Raw genomic sequence first — 20,299 nt, 5'->3', positions numbered from 1 at the left:
CGTTCTTTATTACCATGGAGACGAATTAATCTTTACTTTTAAAACTCTCACCACAGAACTTTGAAAGCCCGCGGGGTGGAATCCTAGGTCAATATCGAAGCGATAATACTAACTTATATATGTATCCTCGGAGTTGTAGCTTTATTTTTATCCAATTTGAGCCTAGTAGGTTCAGTCGTTTTTAGTTTAGCTCATACAAACACATTGACACACGGACAGACACCAACTCTTCTTTATAATGGACTAGCAGAGTACCCGTCCTTCGTACGGGGTTGGCATGTAAGTATAAATGCTTATTAGCTTATTGCAGTTATGGGAGAGGACATGGTTTAAGACAATTTGGTCTTTTAATTTATACGGTATCCTATAGTGTAGCACACATCTACCATAGCCCTAATGTTCTACCACTGCACCTAAACCATGGGAAAAAGTTAAGTTCTCATTGTGTACCATAACTTTCTGTTGCTAGTTGGTTCAAATTAGCTGTTCAAATTAGAATTAAATGCAAAAACATAATAGTGCTGCACCCTCTTGGTAAGCCTCATAACTTTTTAATGCTATTTAATATCATAGAACCAACTTGTGAAGTTGAATCGGCTGACAAAATTCTTTAATTTCTTTAAATATGAATACTCATAAGGTTTACATGAGAAACTCCAGAGCCAGAGCCACTGGGGCGGAGCCTGAAAGGATTTTTGATGTAAGAATTGTCTAAATGTTAATCGGGAATGTCAGCTATCATCATACCAAATTTCAACCTTGTCGGTTTAGTATTTTTCACGTTTACTTATCACAAACATCCATCCATCCATCCATCCATACATTCATCCATTCATCCGTACATCAAAACTGACTTACTTGTAATTAGTAGGATAAGTAAACTGTTGTAATATTGCTTGTTTATGGATAGATTTCGATCAAACTTGGCAAATTTATTTGTTCATACTACGCTAATAATATTTTCCTTATAATCACACTTCGTTACCCTCCCTGTGGGCAGCAAACCTAGGTACTCGTTAAACCTAGTGTTATTGAATTAGATTTAATTGAAAATAAAATCACACCAATGGAAATTTGCTTTGGCTGCAGGTTTGCTGTGGTGGGCGTATTATGAAATTACAATTGATGTAGAAAGAATACTTTGTGGTAGTACATGATTAACTCTAATTCATATAAGATACTAAATAAATCAATCCCGTTGGTCACAATTAGTATCGCCATTTGAACAGCTACTGCAAACCAGCGCTACTATTCGTGTTTGCTAGCAGTTTTGTGCCTTGCAACGGGGTCAGTATGCAAAAGAGACAATGTTGGATCTTTGAAATGCAAAATGGTTTCACTCCTACCATTTAATTTAGAAACAAAATTTAACTGTACTAAATAACTTGATAATAGTACAATTTTGTTAACTCATACTGTGAATAGGTACTTATTTAGGCTACCTACGATACAAAACCAATGATAGATTTTAAGGTATAATAAAAGAATGTATTTCATGGTTTGCACTGTAAACAAAAATCTATCACAATAATTCCAAACCGAAAAATAGAAAAATAAATAGCCTAGGAAAATAGAAATAAATATAGAAAGTAGGGTAATTTCCTAACATATTTCAGTGAAATTATAATCAGGAAAATGGAATTCGCTCAGTCTATAGATTTTCTGCGGCAGTGGGGTTATATTACTGTTACCACAAAAATAAATAAAAAAATAAACCTCATAAAACTCAGGATAAGAACCTAGGTCGATACGGCAATGATTATAGAATCTTAATTATTTCCTATATAAATCCTATATGAATGATTTATTTTACAACGAATTATTCCCTGTAAAATATTATTACAGCATTTCACAAATATTAGAACAGACTCAGTATAATAGATCATAAACATACACAAATGAAGTAACTAAAAGAATCATATACTAATGAAATTACATGAAAATATGGTTTGACAGTTCCATTTAAGTAATGTTAAATAATGTTTACATTCGGGCTAGTGACATCATTATTTTAAATTTATAATCCTTACCTTCTCTGTTCTAATATTCGTGCAGTATTTAATATGTTTGAACCAGCTGTGTGGAACTGTTAAATCAAAATTTGTTTGACACTTCTGCTTGTGTACATTTAAACCTTTGTGGGATTGTTCATTGTTACCATGGAGACGAATTAATCTTTACTTTTAAAACTCTCACCACAGAACTTTGAAAGCCTGCGGGGTGGAGTCCTAGGTCAATATCGAAGCGATTATACTTTATATGTATCCTCGGAGTTGTAGCTTTATTTTTATCCAATTTGAACCTAGTAGGTTCAGTCGTTTTTAGTTTAGCTCATACAAACACATTGACACACGGACAGACACCAACTCTTCTTTATAATGGATTATGCATACAGCTGTTTCATGGCAAAGTAAATGGTTGTTTAAAAAGGAACGTACACCTTTGACAGTCAATGACACAGGACATAAAGGCTTCTTACTCATACTGTGGTTTGTCAGTTGGAATATATTACGCTTATGAGCTCCCAAACAAACGGTTGGGGTCTGGTGAAATTAAACATTTTTGGAATGCAGGCTGTTCCAGAATAACTGCACTATCTAGTGAATCATTATTGTAAACTTAAATCATCCGTTTCCTCTGACAACCCGTAATATAACCATCTCTCAAAACAACAAAATTTGTATGCTTATTCTAATGAGTATGTTTAACAATTGTGTTACAGATACAGTTTCACAATCGGCACGAAATCTACAAGGGCAAACAGATTGTCCTTCTTATCTATAAATACAGCCCTTATGCGTATCCCACAGACAAAAAAACTTATTTTAACAGGGTAAGAACAGTATTTTCATTCTTAAATTATGACTCAGGTTAGTTACCTTTGGGTAATTTCCCATTGATAGAATAATCTATTACTGTAGGTTTAATTCTTTAATACTTTTCAATGAAATGGCGACCATACAAATTGGTATTTAAAGCCAAGTATGAATTGAGATGAGTTTAGGATAAGTGGCGTGATATTGTAGCCTTGTTAGTGACTAAGGCCGACATATTCCTTTAAACACAGCTGTTAATTAAAGGCCCAAACTGCTAATGACAACTAATATGCGACCTACAGTTTAAAGTGGAATCCGAACCATATTTTTGCCTTGGTACAGGGTGGCGCAGATGGATCGGGTGGTTTTAAAATACTTGTCAAACTGTCAATTTTAAGGTATTGGATTGAAATAAAGTGCAAAACGTGTAGTTACAATGGAAGTTTATTGACAAAAAATTTGTTAAGTTAGTTTACAAAAATTACATCCATCAAATGCCTTCCTTCTCGAGCGACGCATTCTTGGAGTCGGTCCTTGAGGCTTGAGGTTCCACATTGCTCGCTCAAGCACATCACATGGAATTGATGTGATTTCGTTGTGAATTGCAGCCTTCAACTCCTGAAGCAAGGGTCTACATGAACAAACCCCGGACCATTCAGGAGTTGAAGGCTGCAATTTACAACGAAATCACATTAATTCCTGGTGATGTTCTTGAGCGAGCAATGCGGAACCTCAAGGGCCGACTCCAAGAATGCGTCGCTCGAGAAGGAAGGCGTTTGATGGATGTAATTTTTAAAAACTAACTTAAAATTTTTTTTGTCAATAAACTTCCATTGTTACTACACGTTTTGCACTTTATTTCAATCCAATACCTTTAAAATTGACAATTTGACAAGTATTTTAAAACCACCCGATCCATCTGCGCCACCCTGTATATACGAATTGGTCTTCTATTTTTGAAAGACATGTTTTTAGGCGAGGTTGGTCTTATTATCATGTCGGGACCGATTTACTGTTATATTTGCATGTCCCCTATACCCAAAAATACCATCCGTTCAGATGCATACAAATATAGTGTATGAATCCCAGAGAGTCACATGAAATATATTTAAGAGAGTCTCTCTTAAAATACGAGTAAAATGTCGCTCATTTGGCTGTTCTAGAGAGGTAAAAGGACGAAAGAGACATAAGACTACTAAGGTGTAACTAAACATGTAATACTGACAAAGATAAATTTAGAAAAATAAAAGATAATACAAAGGGTGGACACACCTAAATAAGAACTTTGAAAATGAACAACAATATCAATGCTATTTATAAAGAGTAGGTTACATCATAGACTAACCAATACAAGTAAGATCTCACAAATTCACAGGTTCTCGTCCCATTGTAATTTTTGAAGCTCGTTTTTGTGTCTAGTTTATGTCTGGCGACACTGATCGCACGTGCCGATCGATAATTTTGTTTCTATTATTTTAGGGTCAATTTCATGAGTAGTGTAAACACGCAATTCACTGCAGGAGAACGAGCAACCCTAAATTGTCTCACAGTACCCCACCATGTATACTGTTTATAGTTTACTTTTCCTGTTACTGTTCATGCAACTTCTGATATATTTTCGCCTCCCGATATTTGCACCAGAACTCGGTCGCACTCCCGACCCATATTTCTCGTCACCAGCCGTGACATGTTTAGAAAAAAATCAATGTGAACCTTTTATCGTTTATCCTACAAGCTAGCGATGGGAGTCTTTGAAATTCCGCTCCCATAGGCTTGCTTCTTTTCTCCAGTGGCAACATCCTTTGTGGAAATCCATGAGTTCTTGGGAATCCAATTTCTTGGGGGCTACTTGGGAACCCATGTCATTTGACGTACAACAAATCTCATTTCCTCCTAATCACCTTCTCTACTAAATGCATTTCTTTATACTTGGTCTTTAACAACTCCTCAGTATTTATACTTGTTTATACTTGGAAATCCTTACTCTATCACCCACCTTATATCTTGGATTTTTATCCTGCACTTTAGAAGTCAACTCTCATGCACATATACTATTCTTAACACTCACTTGGTTAGGCTTCATTCCTATATACCTATGCACCTTATTATTTTATTTTATAATTAACTTTAGAAGTAAATCTAGCCAAACTTTGGAATTAAATCCAGCCATTTATAACTAACTACCCTGAGCACTAAATTCCCTATATAACCAACTCTTTTAAGTTCTCTGGAACCTTTCCACAATACAGCCTTAGTTGTAGAAAAGGTGTGATAGTGATTAAAATTTAATTTGTTAATATTTAATTAGTTTGCATGTCTAATAGTTTCAAGAATTTTTTTATGGGCATTTTAGTTAATTTTTTAGTTAGTCATTCGGCTATTGGGTCTGATGATGATTGGAGTGTCCAATCGAAATCGATCACCACTTACACTCTTTTAGCGAATTTCCCATATAGGGAATAAACTATTAGCGTAGTACTCATGGTAAGACCTTGTCCCGGGACCGATTTACTTTTTCGTTTTGAGGTCCCCAGAGGCCAAAACTCCATCCGTTCAAATTCATATATATACAGGGTGAGTTTCTACTGACCGTGTTAACTTCGCCAGTGGGTTCTACTCACTAAAAGGAACAAAAAAGTTAATGGGAAGGTATGTCCGAAAATCCATATTTACCCAGATATCCGCCATTTTGTTTTTTATACAAAAATATTTTTATCTGTGAAGTTTTTTATTCGATGATTATGAAGCTTGGTAAACATGTTACCATACACAAGACCTATAATAGAAAAAATAATAAAGTTGTTCCGATGGTAAATTTTAAAATGGCGGCCGTTTGAATTTTTCTAACTTAAATAACTCTAAAACGGCTAATTCTATGAAAAAATGTCAAGAATACTTTTTTTTAGAATTGTTAATTTCCTATCAAACGATACCAAGATCTGATCTGATATGCATGCGGCGCCATGCATATTGTTGTGGCAGACTTTAGCCCGCCGCATGCACTACAACTAACCTCCAGTGGTCACGTATCACTAAAACTGCCATATCTCAGTTAATATACGTTTAATTGTAAAGATTAAGGTGTCAATCGATTTGTAATAAAATTACCTGAAAAAAGTTATTCTTGTAAAATTTTCATAAAACAACGGTTTTTGAGTTATTTAAGAAACAAAATTTTAAATGGCCGCCATTTTATTTTATGTATTTGGAAAATGTTCATCATCTTTTTGTAGCTTTGCCTAGTAGTCAGAAATGTTTGTGCAAAGTTTCAATTCTGTATGTTGTACCATTCTCTTAAAAAAAAATATTAAAGGAAAAAACAAAATGGCGGCTGTTTGAGTAAATAAAGACTTCCGGACTGTTTAAATATGATATTTGGATATGTATCTTACCCAGGAATAATACCCTAAAATATCCGACACTAATTCTGAAACACCCTGTATATATATATATATTAATTTAGGTGTTCTCGTAATAGGGCTGCTGATATATTAAATTATTGCAATAAATAGAGTACATCTAAGCACCCTGAATATTATATTTCTAATAGAAGTGACATTTTAAGTACGTATTTAATGTTATTTGAAGTTGGAAAATGGACTTATGTCAGAAAAATATAATATTCAGGGTCCTCAGTTGTACTTTATTTCTTAATAAATACTAGGTGAAACCCGTCGAAATCGACGGTTGCTTTAAAGCACAGAAAACATACTACTATTACCATTAGCCGTATGTTTTAGTGGGCCTAGTATGTTTTCTGTGTTTAAAGGCTTAAGACAATTCTTTTAACTGCGACAAAAAGAGTGAAATTATAAAAAAAAATTTAGCATTTTAACATGTTTAATGAGTAATAAATAAGTGTAGTACAATAATGACTATTGCGTTAGTTAAAAAATATGGTTGACCATTCAATAAATAACATATTTCTTATACCGTCCGTAATAGGAGTAGTTATTGTTCCTATGTTGACTGGCTTATCTTCTTTTTGATGAATAAAAAATATAGATGCTTTTGGTAGAATCTTTGAATAGTTTTAAAATCGTATTTGGTGGATCTTTTGTGGTACACACTTTTGCGATTTTATCAGTGTTATGCAGATTAAACCTGTGCTTTTTTTAAAATATATCTGTTTGTTGAGAGAGCACGTATATGTCTGTGTGTCCGTTAGCACGATAACTCGAGAAAAAATGATCCAATTTTGATGAAATTTTGTGTAAATGTGTGAACCTACATTTATTCGGACGAGTTCGCGAGCCGTTCGTACTATGGGAACGGGGGTTTTTGGGTGGTATAATGGGGTAATAATTGGTTTCTCCCATTTATGACCCTAAAAACATAACATTTTGCAATTTCTTTATAAACCATTTTGTAGAGCTCAAAAAAAAAAATCTTTGTACATTGAAGCGTTATTATGCACCCAGTAGTTACGGAGAAAATTCTAAAAATTGTAAATAAAAAATTCCCATGTCATACTTATGGAGAATAGGTAAACTGTTGTAGTTTGCTTTATTATGAACATATTTTGATCAAGTTTGGAAAATTAATTTATTTCATACTACAAAACAAAAGCAACATTAACATTTTACAAAAAAACACGTTTTTATCCTCCTTGTTACAGCAAACCTAAGTACTTGTTTAACTAATGATATTTAAAAAGGGAATAAATGTGATATTTTTAAGGACATATTTTAGAGTAAATTCAATCAGGCAAATGGGAATTCGCTTAGTCTGCAGGTCTGCTGCGGCACGGGTATTTTGTATATTTACCGTCTTGTGAGTAACAGTAAAAGCGTAAGTATATGTTTTAAGCGTTATAAGACGTTTCTTTTATTTACTTTAACTATTTTAGTTCATAAAAAAATCTTTTCCGTTATCAGATTGAATGTTTTTAGACCTCTTTGGTAGAATGGTCTGTAACCACCAACCCTGTCTTTTTCTTTAGTGGAGCAGCATAAGCCTTTTTAGAAAATGTATCTATTAAAGTTAAAATATATTTATTGCCAGAATTCTCTCTTAAATTTTACATAGTTTTCCTTATCAATTAAATCTATTTGTACGGTTTCGTTTATACCCAATACTTTACAAACCTTCTAACAAAATTCTTTCTTGCAGGCTTATGAAGTTCGTATGCAGTTTTATTCATTTCTTTAACATCAGTAGTTACATAAACTAAAAAAAAAATATTATAAGCGCCAACCAATAGATTACCTACTTTTCTTTTTAATACGCAGTTTTCTAGTATATATGGTCTATTATCTATATACTTAAATCCACTCATATATTTGGGATCGGCAACCAACAAATCAGGATTGTATTCCATCCAATTAATTACTCTTTTTCCATAACTAAATTTGTTAATTGCTATTATCTAATATGGTATTTTATTGTAGATAACATTATGGCGAAGAATCTACGACTAATTAGACTTTTCTAGATGGAGTGGTTTGGGAACAATAAGTTTTTAAGTGGAACCTTGCAGTGTTTTATAGATTGTCCTCCATTTTCCAAGATGGCGGATCTTGCTACGGTGGGAAAAGTTGGGAATTTTCACAAAATGTTAAGGGATGCATGCCAAACACATTCCAGTTGTTTTTGCTTTGTTATTAATTTTGCCCAGATAAAAGTCTAATATGTGAAGTAAAATCTTGAAACAAAAAAGCCTTATTGTTCACAAAGTTTCATGTAGCGTATTAATAATATAGATAGACAAGCTGAGTACCCGTCCTTAGTGCCTGACCGTGATTAGGTGAGGTTAGAAAGAGTACAGTCAAGACAAAATTTTGCACCACGCGCTCGCTGGCGTGCCAATCACGGGGGAGCAGTTTACCACCTCCCCTTAATTTCACCCAATACCTTGGCGAAAGATCTCCTCCCTGAGGGTTTGACCAGGATTGCTTCCTTCCTGGGCTTTTTCAGAGCAGGGACCGAGCCGGGCCTTCACTGTCACATTCTTCATAGAGGCGACCTCCACCTGCCTCAATTGACTCTTGCACTCCTTTTGGAAACGGCGTTTTCCCACGTAGCCCCAGGGACAACTAACCCCTTTCGGGAACTTCCCTGAAGGGGGGTCGTAGGTTGCTGTAGCTGTCGGTGCTTTACTGGAACTGCAGGTACATCTGAAAAGGATCTGGGCACAGCAGACGATAGGTCCGTCTGAGTCGCCTTGGCCTTTTTCCGTGGTCCTTTTGGTCTGGACGTCTTCTTCTCTTTTTTGAGGACTCTCCGATGTGGAAGGCCTCAACCGTTTCTTAGAAGGCAGCACTCTCTCATCGGGCAGGGACACCACCTTCTCAGCAATTTTTTCCATGGCCACCTTGATCACCAGCCGGCAGGCAAAAACGAAGCCAAGGTCACTCTAGGTCGTCTAGTTTGGTCATGCCGTTTTTGACCACTTGATTTACAGCTTTCTGGGTCTGGAAGATGTCCAGCATAGCCTTAATCGTCTCTTCCATGTCTTGGAGCCGGGTTTCGATGCTACTCTCTGCGTCAAGATATTCCTGACGCAGAATCACCATCTCAGAGCCTTCCGACCACAACGTTGAGCTGTGAAAGGTTCCTCCGACATCCCTAGAGCAGAACCGATCGGCAGGAGAGTTGCTGGAAACGCCAGTTCGTAATCTACACCCCAACGTTTTCTGCACCGTTCCCAGCTCCATTTGCTGAAGGAGATCCTAAATGGGGGAACTCCTTAATACATTTGAAAGGTGCAGGGGGGCGGAGATGTCCTCACGTTTTTCGGTTGGCATCCTCTGAACATTGGAGCTAGAAATAAAAGAGCTCCGCTCCACTTCCAACGTCTTTTCTTGCTCATTTTAGCTCCTAATAAAAAATGTGTTTTGCGGGGTTTTATTAAAATACATCGTGTTTATTCCAGCGCATCGTGTGGCAAGGAGTGACCCAGAATCAGTCAGGAACGGATATACCAGCGGGGACAAAACCCCTTACCCCTTACCCCAGTTCCCCGGAGCCCGGCCTCCGTTTGCCCAGCAACGGATACCTAACGTGCCGGGGGTCACCCGTCGCAATGCAGAGCCCGGCCTCTACATCCATGCCGCACTCCCTGACCAAGGACCGAAGTGGCTGGCTTCTCACGACCCACTGAGAATACCCATCGGCAGTGCAGAGCACACATAAACCCCTTCAACACAACAGGGGCACTCCCAGGGACTCCCAGTGAGAGCGTCGGTCTTTCTTTTAGTCGCCACTTACGGCAAGCCCGAGAAGGCTGCGGTCCTATTCTAACCCCGTTCCGCACGGGGATAATTATCTTAACTATAGTTTCACGTTAATCTTAAAATGACACTTATCAGTTTTTCTTACAGATGAAGGCTGCGGCCGAGTTTGCCAGACACAATGTACGCAACGGCATTGTGTTGGCTTTACTGAACTACGTTGTTCACAATGAATACATTAAAATGATGGATCCCATGACTCAAGAAATCTTTGCTAAAAATGGAGCCTATCTTTATTTTGAAATGGAAAATAAGGTAAGCCAGGTTTATTTACTACCATAACTTTATTTAATACTTTGTTAGAGTTGATGCATACAATATACTCGAAACCGTGATAAATCGGATTTGTAAATATGTGTACCACTTACCATTCCTTAGATCTTTGTGGTCCAGAAAACAAAGACAAACCAGGGGAAAATCGTGTATAAGCCCCATTTAATCATTTACAGTTGTAGGGGAATGGTCCTTAAACAACATACTACAAATACTGACCGGTGGGGTTGGAGCTAAGGGGGGTAGATGGCCCTAAAGGTTCCCTTTAAGGTTTTTCGTAAATAACTAGAAAAAACGATGGCCTTCAGCAAAAGGTTTTTTATTTTATTTAATTTTCATTCCAACGGCCAAGACCATTATATAATTGATAAAAGTAATTATTATAATCATTTTTGGCTGATAAAAAACCAATGAATATTTAATATTTACATATTGAATATTAAATAGATCTTTTTATTGGGTTACACAAGGAAATCCAAACTCTACACACCTCTATATCACAAAAAGGCATTTTTTTGGTATCCCAATTTTGTCAGAAACTCCAATATTTTGGGGGCAACCCAAAAAATCAAGTGATACCTCATTTTAAAGGCCATTAGTTAATAAAAAATATTGGTGAAAACTACAGGTCTCTATGTCAAACCAGAATTACAGAATGGTGGTCGTTTTTATTTTTCATCAGCCTGAGACACCAGTTGTAAAAATATACATAAAATATCCCATATTAAAGTCTTTATTTGTTGTACCAGAAACACTAATCTCAGTATTACCATAACACGAAACTAAAACCTACTTTTTTGTTGCTATCACAATTTTTCCTAGGACCACAAAATGGGGTACTTTGGAGGCATTTCAAAGATTTTAAATGTAAAGCCCCATCAAGTGAAACCTCATTTTTAAGGGCTACCAGTTATAAATACCATCGGCGAAAACCAGAGGTCTCTATCTCAACCCAGTAAAGAATTGCAGCAGTCATCAACCACAGGGACCCCACTAAAATACACATTAATATCCAATATTAACATTGTATCAGGTTGTACCAGCTAAGCGTTGTGATATTGGAAAACACCACCGTACTATATAGGACATCGGACATTGACCTTCGAAGATGTTCTATGTATCAGTCCCTAAACCTAATCAAAATAGCAGCTTTCAAACACTGTTATCTTTAACAGCGTTCCAGCTTTATTTAATTACTTGCCAACTTATATAAAACGTGATTAAATAAAATTATATTTTGTTATCTTAGCCTACATAAATGTTCCTAACTTCCGGCGATTCTAATGCAAATTATCAAAATGATTTTCGAGCTTATCTATGACTTGCCTACACTTCCCAATTAATCACGTTCTTTATCCTAATCATCATCAACATACTACATAATTTTTTCCAAATTATATTAACTTTAATATAAGTGTAGAAGTTTAATAAAAGGAAATTTTAGGGTGTTTATTGCGTGTTAGTGAAACACATAATGGGATTTTTAGTTAGACTGAATAAAAGTAACAATGGGAAATGAATGTATAAAATAACTTTGTTATTGAAAGAAATGCAAAAATATTTTACAAATGTATACGTACATACCGCATTTATCTATATATATATAAGGCAAAGCCCTCACTGACTGACTGACACACACTCATCACTAATTCTCCCAATTCCCATTTACTTAGGAGGCTGAAATTTGGTACACTGATTCTTTAGGCATTAAATAGGAAAACTAAGTTGTTTTTATTCTGATCGGACTCTCGGGCTCCGCCCCAGTGGCTCTGGAGTTTCCCATGTTAACCTTACGATATTTCATATTTAAATGGAATTAATGAATCAACAGCTGTTTCAATTAAACAAGTTGGTTCTGTTCTATGATGTTCAATAGCATTAAAGTTACAAGGATTAACAACAGGGTGCAGCACTATTAATTTTTTTTAATATATGACAACAGCTAATTTGCAACCAAAAGGTGAGTGAGCGTAGCGAACGAACTTCAACCTGGAGGCGAGTTAGCGTAGCGAACGAGCTAACCTGAAGGCAAGTGAACGCAGCGAACGAGCTCCAACCTAAAGGTGAGTGAGCGTAGAGAACGAACTTCAACAAGGACGTGATTGAGCCATGCGAACGAGCTCACTTATGAAGTAAAACGGGGCAAAGCCCGCGGGTACAGCTAGTTAAATATACAAAGAAAAATATTATCATTGGATTAATATTTACAAGAATTAATAAGCAACTAGGAAATGAATATTTAAATACCTGAATATTTACATCTTTACTTTATAAACAAAAACAATTAAGATAAGAATGTATAATGAACAGTTGAATTGAAAAAATAGAGTGAAACAAATAAATAGTGATGTTCCTTAGGTAAAGCATAATGCATGTACAGAATGTTATTTACAAGAGAATATAACTAACTTTATAACTGTTTGTATAAAAATGAATAAAACATCACATTATACTATACAACAAAATGTTATTTATATCACTATCAATTGATATAAATATGTAAATAAAGAGTCACATTGTATTATACTATACAACAAAATTTAATTTACAAAAACACTGAATGTGCACAACTATTGGTTCAAATTTGTAAAAAACAATCACACTATACCATTTAATTTTTTTAAAATCAATTATGAACACAACTATTGGTATAAATATGTAAATGAAAAATCTCATTATACTATACTATAAAATGTCATCCACATGAATAAAAAATCCACTAAACTATTAAATTAAATGTACAAATAAACAATCAGGTTATACTGCAATAGTAAAAATATTACGAACTCAGAAAACGAGTGTTTCATACGATTTCAAATGTCCCGCGCGGGGTCATTAGTTCACCAAGCGGCCACGTACTGCACTAGCGCGTAATCATTTGAGGTAACATATTTTAAATAAATGGCAGCAACCCACTCAGTTATCAAAACACTATGCCACAAATTATCTTTAAAAAATAAATCAAATCTCATGAAAAATTAAACACCGCTTAAAGTTTGGTTGTACTGTACTACGGAAATAACATAATATAGTGCGTTAGTTTGTTTGAAGATCCAATACAAATATTGGTATTCATAACCTAACCTAACCCTCAAACCTAGTAGTTGACCTCAGAAAACATGAAAACGTATCACATAATTGCTATGGTAGGGATTCATAATTAGGTTTCACAAAGCAAGTTGAGATTAGGCCAGGTAAGGAAGAGTACAGTCAACAGTCAAGGCAATCATTTCGCACCACGGCCTCACTGGCGCGCCAGCCAAGGGGGGTAGTTTACCTCCTCCCTCGTCAGTTCCTCCAGTCTGTGACTTTATATTATTATTATGTGCTCGTTGGTGACACAATGCTACCCAAGTACTGGAACTGGTCTACCTGTTCTATTCATTCTTTCAGCTGCTGATCATTTCTTGAATTTAGTCTCATTTCCTTATTCTTTTCGAAGTTTTATTTTCAAACCCACATGTTGTCCCTGACATACAGTTCCTCCAACTTTTCCGACAAGTTTCCCAGTATATGAGACATCATGCACAAATCGTCTGCGAAATCTATATCCTCCAGCCAATCCATCAATACCCACTTCAAGCCTCTGGGTCGCCTATTCAACTCCCTCATCACTTCATATAGGACCATCAACAATATTATTGGTGAGAGCAAGCAGCCCTGTTTGACTCCTGAACTGATTTGGGAATGGTCCGAATTTTCCTTCGTCGATAATTTGGCACCTGTTTTCTTTATATATTTCTTTTATGATGTTTATTATCTTTGGAGTGACGCCGAACTTTACTAGAGCTTTCCAAATTCATCTCCTACTAATTGAATCAAAAGCCTTCTCAAAATCCACAAAGGCCAGATGGAAGTCGCCACTCACACTGGCGACTGGTATTCTGAGCTCTGCTCAATAATTATGAGAGCAATGTAATACCCCTCCATTTATTGCAAATTGAGGTATCTCCTTTATTTGGGATCTTAATCAGCAGGTTTTTTTCCAGTAGTCAGGTATTCGTTCCTTTACCCATATCTCTTTTAGCAGAGGGTAGAAGATCTACATTGTTAGGTCTGGATTTGCTTTGAGCACTTCAGGGGAAATGTTATCAGCACCAGGTGCTTTTAGCAGAGGATAGAAGATCGACATTGTTAGGTCTGGATTTACTTTGAGCATTTCAGGAGAAATGTTATCAGCACCAGGTGCTTTTAGCAGAGGATAGAAGATCGACATTGTTAGGCCTGGATTTGCTTTGATTATTTCAGGAGAAATTTGATCAGCACCAGGTGCTTTTAGCAGAGGGTAGAAGATCTACATTGTTAGGTCTGGATTTACTTTGAGCATTTCAGGAGAAATGTTATCAGCACCAGGTGCTTTTAGCAGAGGATAGAAGATCGACATTGTTAGGTCTGGATTTGCTTAGCACCAGGTGCTTTTCTATTTTCATTTTCGTAACTGCAGCTTTAATTTGTGCTTGTGTAGGTGTGGCTGTGCCGTTATAACATGTAACAGCATGTTACCCAAATAGCCTGTACATTCTATGTGACGACTTTGTAATGTTTTCCACGAACACATAAATAAAGTTTATCGGTTCTTGCCTATTGACTTATTGGTGTAAAAGTGTTATAAAACGTAATTTGTCAAATGACGATCTGCAAAAACAAGATCTGTTTAGTGGGGTTTGGGTTGAGGATTTACTATTGTACCTATATTATGTTGTTAACACAGAGAAAGCACATTACGACCAAACATAGACTTCCTACATTTATATTTGTCTTTAAATCTAACTTTAGAGAAATTGCAACCTATAATATAGAAATTTATGAGGGTGCTGGTATCTCATGACAAAAACAAAATATTACTAAGGTACTGTAAACAAATTTGAACCAATATTTTAAGGGTTTACTTATATAGGTTTTGTTTTATAATTATTTAAGTCAAGTAATGTTTGAAACTTGTTTACAGATACAAATTTTCGATGTTGTTAATAAGGTGAGTATTTAGCAATTTTCTCAGCTTGTAAACTGGTTGTTTTTAGTAGGCAAGCGAAGATGAAAGTAAACTTAAAACGATTAATGGCATTGATTCAATTTTTTTACCTCTATAGGTATCATTTGAGGTTTTCCATTGTAAAACATTGCACATGTACAGCATAAATAACATGTTGGGTGGAAGGAAGGGGATACTTTTTGTACTGTATCTAAATTTGCTCTTTTAATGAATTGAACCACAAGGAATACCAACTATATAAAAGAGATAATATACTTAGGCAAGATAAATGTTTGTCCTTCTAATGTTTTTTTGCAAAATGTAACCCTAGGCAGGAAATGTAAGAATGCACTTATTTTTTATGAGATTTTATTAATAGTTCGGCCTAGAATACCTACACAAACTGTATAATGTATAGAAACATGGTGTTAGGTGACTCTAAAAGAGAGTACATATAATGACAGTGAACCTGGAGTACGACATCTGAAGATATGGCTTAACCACAATTAATTCAACTGTTGTCTAAACTCTTGGGTATTGTAGGAGGATTTGGAGAAGAGACATGACACATACAGCGGCAAATATATATTTACAATATACTACGAAAAGGATGATGATGTCCGGATTGGGGAGTATCGGCAATTTCTGATGGGTCTGACTGAAGATGACCAGGTTGTGGAGTATCAGCAATTTCAGTGGGGTCCTCTGAGGGAATATGTGGTGAGTACTTATAACATTGATTAAACACTTGAACCAGTTTAACTTCTTTAACGACCTTTAACAAATACAGTGTTTGTGATTAAAATTGTTACTGATTTCACCCTGATAATAGGAACAGAAAATGATACGGGACAAAGGAAAAATAATCTGAAAGCACAGTAAATAGCTTTGTTATGTTTGATAGATCGTATGGAAAGCTATTACAATTGTAATTTACTCAGTTTTGAATACTCTAATTATTGAGAATAACGTATAATAATTATTTGGGTGAAGCAGTTGTGTGTAGCGTTGTGGTTTGAGTAAATAAAAAAAATGGGTAGAAAATTAAATTTTTAGTATCGTTAACTGGGTTTAATAGTTAAAACAATACATATCACAAATAACCAGATTTTAGAATTTACAAAAAAACATGTTTATTACAAGCCATAAAAATTTAAGTGCGGAAATACAAATAAATCTGTAATGTTAAAATATGCAATAAAATTAAATAAAGATAAACATATAATTTCAAGTCAAAGTGCTACTCCTAGAGTATTTTCTCTAGTCATTGAAACGGGTCCCTGGAACTGTCACCTCCACCGAGCATCGATGTAATTTTTATGTCTCACATTGGGAATGGGGTACAAATGCACTTGGTACACTTGGCTTATTTACATTACTAAAATAAGTTAAATGCTTGGAATTTAATTTATTCTATGCAGAGGAGATACCAGTGAACTGGATGATTATATTTGAAATAAAAAATGGTTGGGGTGTACCCCCTGCAAACATTAATCTACTGTACTTATGTACAAGCTAATACATATATATATATATACACACCCCAATTTTTGGGTAAATAGAACGGCTGGAATAATTTTACCAGCTGTTAGTAATATCGCCACTCTTCTGCGGATGTGCTTAATAGTACGGTGCAATCAGAAAAAAATCCTAACCCCAACATACAAAATTAAAGCTATCTTCTGACTGTGGCAAAAGGCTTTTAGACACTTCTTTTTCATAAAAAAATTCACCCATTAAGAAGAGGGTGAGACATGGCGAGGTTGTTTTGCTTTTGGGGCTTATCATTAACATTCACAAGAAACTATCAAATTTGCGGTTAAACCACACAGAAATTAACCTCTATACGTAAACCATTTTCCAAAGTTATAAAGTAATGCATTTCAAAGCGTTAAAAATGTTCAAAAAAGTACATTTGACCTGTTGTAACTCTAAAACGGTTAAGTTAGAAGATTTTGAAAAGGAGATATTTAATAAAAATCAAACAAACTACAATTCTTTCTACCTCCTCTCTCCCGAACCCGACGCTCAAATAGATGTAACTTTTAACTTTTTACCACACAACATAAGGACTATATTGAACAGAAAAAGTTAGCATTCAATTAGGATGTTGACGCTTAGTTCTAATTGCAGTTTAAGTCGTCATCATTACAATCATATTCCAGCAAATTCCCTCTAGTATCATCAACTATCCTGATGATTTGTAAGCCTGTACGGAAAAAAGTGATTTTTTAAAATACCCCTTCGACAGGAAACCAGCAGTTTAAGCGAATTTCCAATTTCCTGATTTGATTTTCAGTTTAATCTATTTAAATAACATAAGGTTAATTAGGTTTAGCTGCTACAGGGATGCTAACAAAGTGTATTTTTGGTAAAATATTAATAGCCTAGTATAAAATAACAAAATATGCCAAGTTTGATCAAAATATGTCCATAAACAAGCAAACTACAACAATATACAATATCCTCCATAAGAATAACATCGTAATTTTAAAATGAAGATTTTTTAATTTTCTCCGTAACTAGTAACCTTACAAAAAACTCAAGTATACTAAATTATTTGTATTTTAAGCTCTTTAAACTTACCTAGGGAGAAATTGGGATTTTTTCTAGGGTAAGAAATTAGAAAAAACAATTTTTACCCCATAAAACCCCGTTCCCATAGCCCGATCATGCTGGTTCAAACAACACTTTCTACTTGACTCTACACGCTCAAGTGATGGTTGCCCTAATCCTCTATCTGGACTCTCGTTTCAATACAATTACTTCTTCTAAGCCTTCTTCCACCAATCTAAAGTCCATTCAAAGTCTAATCCAAGCGATTGGTACTGCAGCGATTCTATCCATCTGGATATTCAGAATTACCTATAGTTAAAATGTTTGTAAATCTAGTTGCTAATGCCATTGCATATCTATTGAATAACTTTCCTATGTTCTTTTATATTTTTCAGAGTTTTTGGCATGTATTTACCGGTTCACAATACATAGAATTAGTCTTCCTCAAAGTACAAAAGGAATCTGTTCTCAAAGGTGACACCGAGTTTTTTCAGAAAATATGCAAAGGAAAAGAGGAGCCAATGAAATATCCTGTGGTGTACCTGGAATATGATAGAAAAGTAAGTATTGAACACTTAACTTTTAAACATCGGCTACACCTGTACTGCTCCGCTACCTGGTTAACCAATAAATGCATTTCATATTCAATCTAGTAGACGTCTAAAGTCAATGTTCTAAGCTTAGTGTGAGTGAGCCCAGAGTGAAGAGTCAGTTGGAAATGATGTCTAGTTATTCATAGGATAGTATTCAATTGTGGTTCTTCTACAACTGAATATTTTTTTGTCCTTGAACGCTAGGCACGAGCCCGGCATCGTTTTTCACATTACTTCAGGCTAGACCTAGAGGTTGCGGCATTATCACTTAGATAAAATCCATTGGTGATTTGGCGGGATTTGAACCCGGGGCCCCAGGAACCAGAATCCCATACGCTCTAACCACTAGACCAGCTCGTGCCCCACAGCTGAATATTAAACTACGTATGATTTTTAACCGATATTAATAATTCAATAATTGTTGGAAAAAGCTCGACGTCAATTTATGCGCTAATTATTGAACCACCACGAGTTTTATGACCTACCCAAGATACTTGAACCGCCACGATCATTGGAGCTGATTATGAGGGTAAGTTTCACAGGTTTTAGGTTAGTTGCGCCTCTAATAACCATAGGGCCATAAATGGAGAGGTTAGTTGCGCCTTGGAATCTGGTGGAGTAGGTAGGTTCGTTACGCACCTATGTTGACAAATGTTACACTTCATTAAACAAGCGTAATTAGCCTCACTAAAGCCAGCCTAGAATGAATATTGAACATATTGAGTTATTGATCCAAAGATTGATTGATTAATATTTTTATCTACTGAATAATTCGGAAAAGTAATAATACATCCTCAAAAAATTTTAGGTCGAGGATGTAAGGAAAATAGATTGTTCCATAAATGTTAACAACATTGACCTTATTACTAATCAGATACATATTTGTGATAACATGAAAATAGTTATGTAAAAATCCATTAAACCCATTACACAAGATACTCTTTGAATTAACAATGTAAGACCCTTAAGAAATTAATCAATCCTTGACAAATAATAAATGAAAGCAAATTGATGTATTGCCTTCCCAGATCGTTGATGACAGTGCTTCAACTACCAGCAAATAGGTTAACGCCTATTTATCTCAAGTAAATTATACTTTGCAGACCTTGCATGACAGAACGTGGTGGGTACTATCATTACAGGCATTGGTAAGGGTCACACTCAATACAAAATAAATATGACATTGTTTTCTGAATTTTGTTTGCTAAAACTTAGCGAAAACAGTTAGATCAATTTATTTTTACTTTTCAGGTGCATTCCATAACTTACCTAGAGGAGGATTGGGAACAGGGGCCGCAGCTTGGGGAAGATTGTACAGAAAAAGAGAGCAACGATCCACTCCAAAAACCTTAAGGATAAACCTACTGTAAATAAAACTTCCATGATTTGTTTATTTGACCTATTTTCAATTATTAACCATCAGATATATTTACATAACTTAGAAAAAAGCCGAAACGAGTCGTATTTAAATTTCTGTCTGTGTGATTGTGTGTGGCACTCAGGAGAAATTAGAGCACCGACCAATATCTGGTTTTACTAATTGGTCAGAATGACTCTACTACCAAAACATAGACTAGCATTTGAATATAAAATATGAAATGGTTATTTAAGTGTTTATTTATAAATTGCTACGTACATTCACAGGTTGAAAATTACAGTTAAAGAACAATGGTTAAATATCCGTCTGTTTAGTTGGCACTTAATTTTAAACTGAATGGCCTTCAAATGTTCCAAAATCGTTTGATCCAATAGTTGAGTACAATACCGCAATCCGTTTTTTTTTCAAAATATTGATCCGTTGAAAAGTTATAACGAATAAACAAAATATAATTTTTGAACTAGTTTGTTTAAAACCTA

The 20,299-nt window shown here is 35.3% G+C and overlaps 1 protein-coding gene across 2 annotated transcripts in view; it reads left to right on the top strand.

Moving 5' to 3' along the window:
• LOC128996054 (uncharacterized) overlaps positions 1–19,826 on the top strand; it is a 46,975-nt gene extending 27,149 nt beyond the window's left edge. Inside the window, exons 7-12 of one of the 2 annotated variants that reach the window (XM_054421190.1) lie at positions 2,723–2,833; positions 10,139–10,303; positions 15,270–15,296; positions 15,837–16,013; positions 18,245–18,409; positions 19,694–19,826. In XM_054421190.1, the coding sequence (XP_054277165.1) occupies positions 2,723–2,833; positions 10,139–10,303; positions 15,270–15,296; positions 15,837–16,013; positions 18,245–18,409; positions 19,694–19,795 (747 nt within the window). In that variant the 3' untranslated portion in view covers positions 19,796–19,826. The remainder of the gene's footprint in view (positions 1–2,722; positions 2,834–10,138; positions 10,304–15,269; positions 15,297–15,836; positions 16,014–18,244; positions 18,410–19,693) is intronic. The other variant, XM_054421191.1, reaches the window with a different exon arrangement.
• Positions 19,827–20,299: the final 473 nt, after the last annotated feature.

Source organism: Macrosteles quadrilineatus, unplaced genomic scaffold, assembly GCF_028750875.1.
Source record: "Macrosteles quadrilineatus isolate MER2022 unplaced genomic scaffold, UCM_ALF_1.0 Scaffold_5__1_contigs__length_97177068, whole genome shotgun sequence".
Classification (NCBI taxonomy): Eukaryota; Metazoa; Arthropoda; class Insecta; order Hemiptera; family Cicadellidae; genus Macrosteles; species Macrosteles quadrilineatus.
Note: the sequence above shows the minus strand (reverse complement) of the source record. Positions and strands in the feature narration are given on the sequence as shown.